This window comes from Rhinatrema bivittatum, chromosome 1 (assembly GCF_901001135.1).
Source record: "Rhinatrema bivittatum chromosome 1, aRhiBiv1.1, whole genome shotgun sequence".
In the NCBI taxonomy this organism is placed as follows: domain Eukaryota; kingdom Metazoa; phylum Chordata; class Amphibia; order Gymnophiona; family Rhinatrematidae; genus Rhinatrema; species Rhinatrema bivittatum.
The window spans coordinates 514,396,262-514,402,913 of record NC_042615.1 but is presented as its reverse complement, the minus strand read 5'-3'; the positions used below and the strand labels follow the sequence as shown (position 1 = coordinate 514,402,913).

The window sequence follows — 6,652 nt, the reverse complement described above, 5'->3', positions numbered from 1 at the left end:
AGAGTTTCCAAAAGGTTCCTGTGATTGTTAACATAGATATTGTAGGCTTTATAGATGTAGTTCGGCTGTCAAACTATACAGTTTCGGTTATGTGTTATATTACGTGCTTGCATTGGTTCCACATGTTTGCATAGGGTCAGTAGAAGGGAAGTGATGTTTGAGAGTCATTGGGTGAGTTGGTAGGCTTTGGTAAACATCCAGGTTCTTAGTTCTTTTTTGAAGGTTTTTAAATTTTGCTGTTCTGAGTTCGATTGGGAGGGTGTTCCAGAGTTTGGGGCTTCCTAGCGATATGGCTCTCTTCTGAGTTGAGGTAAGTTGTTTGGAACGAGCAGGTGGAATCTTTAATAGACCTTTATTAGTTGAGCAGAAGTTTCTGTTTGGAGAGTGCAGTTTTATGGATGTACTTAGCCAGTTTTTTGTTTTTCGTATATTATTTTATATTCTATCCTAAATTTTATTGGGAGCCAGTGTAGTGATATGTGTAGGAGTAATGTGATCATGTTTTTTTAGTTCCAGTGAGTATTCTGGTGGCTGTATTTTGGAGGATTTGGAGTGGTCTGTTGGTTTTGAGAGGTAAGTTGAATAGCAGTGAGTTGCAGTAGTCCAGGTTGGAGAAGATGAGTAGTTGAAGGACTATTCTGAAGTCTATGGGGGAAGGAAAGGTTTTAGATGCCATAGGGTTAGGAGTTTGTGATATCCATCTTTGATTTTAGTAGTGATGTGATTCTTGAAGGAAAGACCCTACTGGGGAGTGGAATGGGTGACTGTCTAGACCTGGGGCCTCCCCTGGGAGAAGCAGTGGGAAATGGCTACTGTACTACTACAGGGTCCACTGGTGATGGTTGTTGTGGTGGCAGTAGTGGTGGCTGCTGCTCACCTCTTCCTTTCCTCCTCCTCCTCTTCTCTAAGCAAGTGGTATCTGTGAACAGAACAAAAGTGTGTGTCAAGTCATCAGCTGTTGTGCTGCAGGGTGTGATGAGCAGCAGATCATACAATCTGTTAGAGGGCATTGTATTTCTGGGCAAGATGGATGCTATGGCAAATGCTCCTAGTGGTGGTACACCCATATGCTATAGGGGGTGGCAAGGCTATAGAAAAGTTCCCAGAAATATGTAGGCTTCAGTATAACATTCCTTTATAACATAGTGCCTAGCTAGTAATAGGAGCTCAGAGGTAGCCTCAGTGTGTGGGGCAGGTCTTAGATTCCAAGCCACAAACAGTCAAGATACAGCCACAAGTCAATGGATCTTTGTTAGATGGGAGCCCTTGACATTCCTGGTACAGGTTTTAAGAATAGGTTCTAACACCCTCTTGATTTCAATAGCTGGCTTGTGAGTGCATTAAAAGTTTTGCTTCTGACAGTGCTGCCCTTGACCCAGGGAACTGGCGAGGATGAAGTTAATCTGCATGAGAATTTCTTGAAGCTCTAGGCAGAGACAGGGTATTGTAGAGTGTCAGGGCAATAGTGGGGCCTGTGATGGAAGCAGGAAATGGATAGAACCATGTTGACATTCCCTGATGGGCATTTAATACATTTATGTCTGGTCTTTTCCTGCCAGGCATATAGCTAGTCCAGTCACTCCCCTTCATTCTGGCACATTTCCTGGGCCTTCTTCTGGTGGTCCTCAATAGCAATCCAAAGCTCTTAGTTCAATGTTGCTGGTTCTGTGACCTCATCAATGGTAAGTTTCCATTTTTTGAACTGAAGTCTTGACTCAGTTTCATGGCTCCTTATGTTCCTTTGTGCAGCAAAATATGGTGTCCTGCCATCTGGTTAGAAAATATACCAGAACAGAGAAAATCCCTGAGTAGTCAAGGTTTCCAGTTTCAAGAGGGAGTTTGTAGGCCAGTCCAGGCTTTCAGACAGCCTCTTTCTGAGGCATTATAGGCCCAGCAAAACTGATTTCAAAGGGAACAATCTGGGATTGCAGATACAACCCAGCTCTGGGGTTTAAGTTTACAACCAGGCCTGGCCCAATGTTCTCCCATCCTGGAACTGGGACACTTGGTGGTTCCGTAGTAGGGGCCAGCACTAATACCAGAAACATGTTCCTGAAGCTGTTCTTTCCCTTACCTGGACCTTAACTTTACTTATCACTTTTTCCTAATGTATTCCCTTTTCTTTCTACCCTTTTATATTACTCTTTCAATATAATTGGGCATGCCAATAAAGTTCCATGAATCTGTTTCCAAATCCCTTTTTGCCTTTTGGCTTTTGTCCTACCACAACCCTCCCCCATCCACAAAAGACCCCCCACCATGCCCCCAACCCTCAAAAAGCCCTGGAGGCCCCTCCAGGCCTGCCACATCTGGCAGTGCTCCTCCTGACCCTATGGATGGGGAACTTGAGGATCTAATTTCTCACCGCCAGGGATGCCAATCAAGACACTTCCTTGAAAGTGAAATTTGGCAGACTTGCCAGGGGTGCACTGCCAAAACAGGAAGTGCGTGTGCATGTGGATAAAAGCATACGCATGTACAAGTTATCATGTACATGTGAATATTTCCAAATGTGTGCAAATTTCTTCACAAAAATAATAAATGCACGTGTACATTTGGGGCCATAGATATGGGAATGTTAGAAACAATACTAAATTTGTGCGGACCCATATACACACATGTATGGAGCAGTGCAGAGAAGTTTGAAAGTTATCCTCTTTGACAGTGCAGCCTTCAAAACTGTATTTTGGGGTTTGTTTTAATTTTTGTGTTCTTTTTCACCCTGGGTATCATTTTGATACCCACTGCAAAAATGAAATAAACATTAAAATATAAACAAAATGTGGCTCCCCAAGTCCCTCTGTGCCCCCTCTCACCTGCCCCAAAAACATACCAGGGCCAGGAACCACTCCAGCCCCCACTTACCCTGTCTGTGGGAGTCCTGAGGGGAAGGAGGAATGTCCACTCACCCTCTGCCCCTGGATCATCCTTTTTTTTTAATGCGCGCTAGTAGGCCATAGTGACATCAAAATGGCAGATTCTCAGATCTGGCTGATACAATTTTTGTTTGTATGGCCGGCCCTGAGACTGGTGCCATTTTGAAGTTATTATGGCACTGGTTTCAGGACTGACTGGCATCATTTGAAAGTGGATGACCCAGAGGCAGGAAGTAAGTGGCCATCCCTCCGGCCCCTCAGGACCTCATGGACGCAGTATATGTGGAGGCTTCGGCAAGGTCCTAGGTTGGCCCCAGGGAAGCTCTGGGGAAGCCTTGGCATTGCAAGGGAATTTTTCCCTTTTCTTTCCAAAACAAAACAAAAGTAAAACCAACAAAATGTTGTTTTTTTCTTTCTTTCCATTTTGAAAATATCATGAAACAAAATAGGAAGTGTCATTGACATTTCTTGTTTTGTTTCAAAAGAATGGACATCCATGGTAATCACTGAAGGGGTGGATATTCAAAGACAAACGGCTAAGTAGGTTAACTGAATAAGACTTATTCAGCAAACGTACACGGGATATTCAGCAGCATGGCTATAGGTGTATCTGGCTAACTTAACTAGCCGCTCAGCGGCAGAATGTGGACCCCTTCATGTATTTTTATTGTTCACTGCTAAATCCTATGGAGGAAAAGCAGGTTACCAAATAAATAAAAGAAGGAAAGAAAGCAGTTACTCCAAACCGGAAAGAGATCTCAGGAAGATCATATCTGATTAAATCAAGGTTGCAAAACAATGTCTGGCAAGAAGGGGTGAGAGAGGGAGAGGAATGCTAGGCTGCACTGGGAAGTAGTATTACCAGTAGAAAAAAATGATAATGCTTCTCTACAAATCATGGGTGAAACCCACCTGAAATATAGTGTCCAATTCTGAAGGATATCTCCAAAGATATAGACAGAGTAAATGCACTACAGAAATGGGCTATCAAAATGATGAAGAATCTGTATCGTAAGTCACATAAATGAGACCTCAGGACCTAAACATGTACAGCTTAGAGGAAAGAAGAGAGAAGGGAGATATGATAAAAACATTTAAATTCCTCAAAGGTATTAAATAATGCGCAAGAAGCAAGCATTTTTATAGTTGCAAGAATATGAAGGTATAACCTCTGTTGTATAACAGGAATAGAACATGGGCTGTCACAATCCAGGATGCTAGACAGCCCTCCTGCCAGCAGGGTCCCTCACTGGGCCATGCTCTGACCTGCCCTAGCTGCCTCATCATCGAGTCAGCCTAGCTCTTTGCTCTAGCCCACCTTGCGCTTAACTAGCCTTGCCCAGTTCCAGCGTTTCCATTCCCCGTGGGTCTCCTAGTAGCTCTTCTGATCCCTGTGGCCCTTCTGTTCCCTATGGGCCTTTCAGTGGCCCTTCTTGCCAGTGCATCTAGGTCTCCCGGTTGCCTAGTTTCTTTGTGTTTTCCCTGCCTTGCGCTGTTTAGGCCTCTCTCTGGCCTATCCCCTCTGTATGTTCTTGCTCTCGCACTATGACTGCCTGCTCCCCTGTTCCCATTTTGCCCTGCCTTGTGATGTGCCTGTTTAGCTAGCTACTGCCTATGTGTTTTACTCTGTTCCTATCTCGTCTCTTCTTGCTCCTGCCTTGCCTTGCTGTGTTTCTACTTGTCCAGCCTTGCCTAGCATAACTTCTGCCCTGCCCTACCTTGTCTAGCTCTTCTGTTCCAGTTGTGTCCTGTCCTTAATATGTGCCTAACTACCTCATTCCTGCTTGTAGGTTTTCACCCTATTTCTGCCTTGTCTTTCTGTGCTTGTGCCCTGCTTATCATGCCTTCCCAGTTCCTCTTCCTTGGACTGATCTTTGTTGCCTGACCTGGACTGTCTCTGACCCTTACCTTTGTTTGATCTCTGCCTGCCCCCACCTCTGCTTAGACTCAAATTTCATCTGAATGATGCCTGCCCTGACCACAACCTGCCACGCACCCTGCCAAGAAAGTCCTGCTAGCCACCAGATCCCGAGGGTCAAATCCAAGGGGAGGTAGCTGAACAGGTGGAAGATACTGCTCTGCTCTACCACAGCGTCCTAACACCCCTCTTACTGGAGGAATTCCCCTAATGAACTGCCCCCCTCCCATGACAACAGCAGAGTAGATGGGCCTTGTAGTCTTCACCTGGTGTCATATTTTATGTTTTTATGTATCATATTCTATGTTTCAAACTCTATCTACAGGCAATCCACACAGATTAAATGGCTTCACAAGGCTACAATACAACCTTTGTGACTGAATTCCATCTACTGAGCCTCTCTGACCTCCCAGAGTTGCAAATCTTCCTGTTTGTGATCTTCTTGGCCATCTACATGACAAATGTACTGGGCAATATAGCCATCATGGTCATCACCTCAGTGGATCCCCATCTCCATACCCCCATGTATTTCTTTCTTAGAGTCCTCTCTTTCCTTGACATCTTCTACTCCATGGTAACTGTGCCCAAGATGTTCATAAACTTCCTAGCAGTAAATAAAGGCATCTCCTATCAAGGCTGCATCACCCAACTCTTCTTCTTTCATTTCCTGGGGACCACTGAAGCCTCCTTACTGGCTGTGATGGGCTATGACAGATATATAGCCATTTACAATCCATTGCGCTATACTGTCATCATGAACAAGCGCATCTGCATGCAGCTGGTGGCCACCGTATTTGTCATTGGCTGTATGCACTCTTTAGTCCACACTGTGATGATGGCTCGTGTGACCTTCTGTGGGCCCAACCAGGTCAACCACTTTTTCTGTGATATTGCTCCTCTGCTGAAACTTGCTTGCAGTGATACTCACATCAACGAACTGCTCCTATTCTCTGTCTTGGGCTTCATTGTCCTTGGCTGTTTCATTCTCACACTTATCTCCTACTTCCTCATCATGTCTGCTATGGTGAAAATGCGTTCAGCGGAGGGCAGGCGCAAGGCCTTCTCTACTTGTGCCTCCCACATGACTGTGGTGTCACTGCATTATGGCTGTGCAGGAATAATGTATCTGAGGCCCAAGTCAAAGTATTCCCTGCAGCAGGATCGAGTAATCGCGGTTCTCTACACTGCCGTGACACCCATGCTGAACCCTTTGATTTATACGCTGAGGAACAAGCAAGTAAAGACAGCACTTAGGCAAGTTATCTGTGGCAAATCAAATGTCACGCCAGAATAACTGGAAAATTACTGTTACATCCTGCTTAAGAGGAGAAGGGCTCATATAGAAGAAGGTTGGATTCATACTGCCCACTGATGGGTGGTTTGTATAGAATTTTGGTGTCCCAATGGGAGTAATAATGTTTGTAAACATGAATTAATTTTATACTTAGTTTATTGCTGGGGGAGGAGTTCATCTTATTGGTTTATTGGTGGGTGATTGTATGGAAGTATGATGTTTAAATGGAATTTGTGCTGTTAATACTGGATGAAAACCATTTAGGTATATCTTTGATAATTTATTATAATCTAATCTGCATTGAGTGGGTTCTCAACTAAGATGCAAACAAAATTAAATTAAATTATACCACATTTAGTCCATAAATACCTCTGGATCTAATGAGAACTTCCCACTCTATTCCCACCCCATACTATTTTTCATCTATTTTATTCCATTTCATCCAGCTGCCATTGATCAGCCTCACCCTGCTGCTGCCATAGCTGACAGAATAGGATCACTGTCAGTGACAATTGTTTTTGAATCTAGATAGTATCTGTAGAAAGAATTGCAACAAGGGGAAGT

At 44.2% G+C, this 6,652-nt stretch overlaps 1 protein-coding gene across 1 annotated transcript; it reads left to right on the top strand.

Moving 5' to 3' along the window:
- Positions 1-5,137: 5,137 nt before the first annotated feature.
- LOC115098636 (olfactory receptor 12D2-like) lies at positions 5,138-6,088 on the top strand. Its single transcript, XM_029615381.1, has one exon. It carries the CDS (start codon positions 5,138-5,140, stop codon positions 6,086-6,088), a length of 951 nt encoding a protein of 316 aa, XP_029471241.1.
- The last annotated feature ends 564 nt before the right edge of the window (positions 6,089-6,652 follow it).

What these genes read in the sequence shown, in the direction of transcription:
- LOC115098636 (XM_029615381.1), top strand. Translation starts at nt 5,138, where the DNA reads ATGGCTTCACAAGGCTACAATACAACCTTTGTGACTGAATTCCATCTA.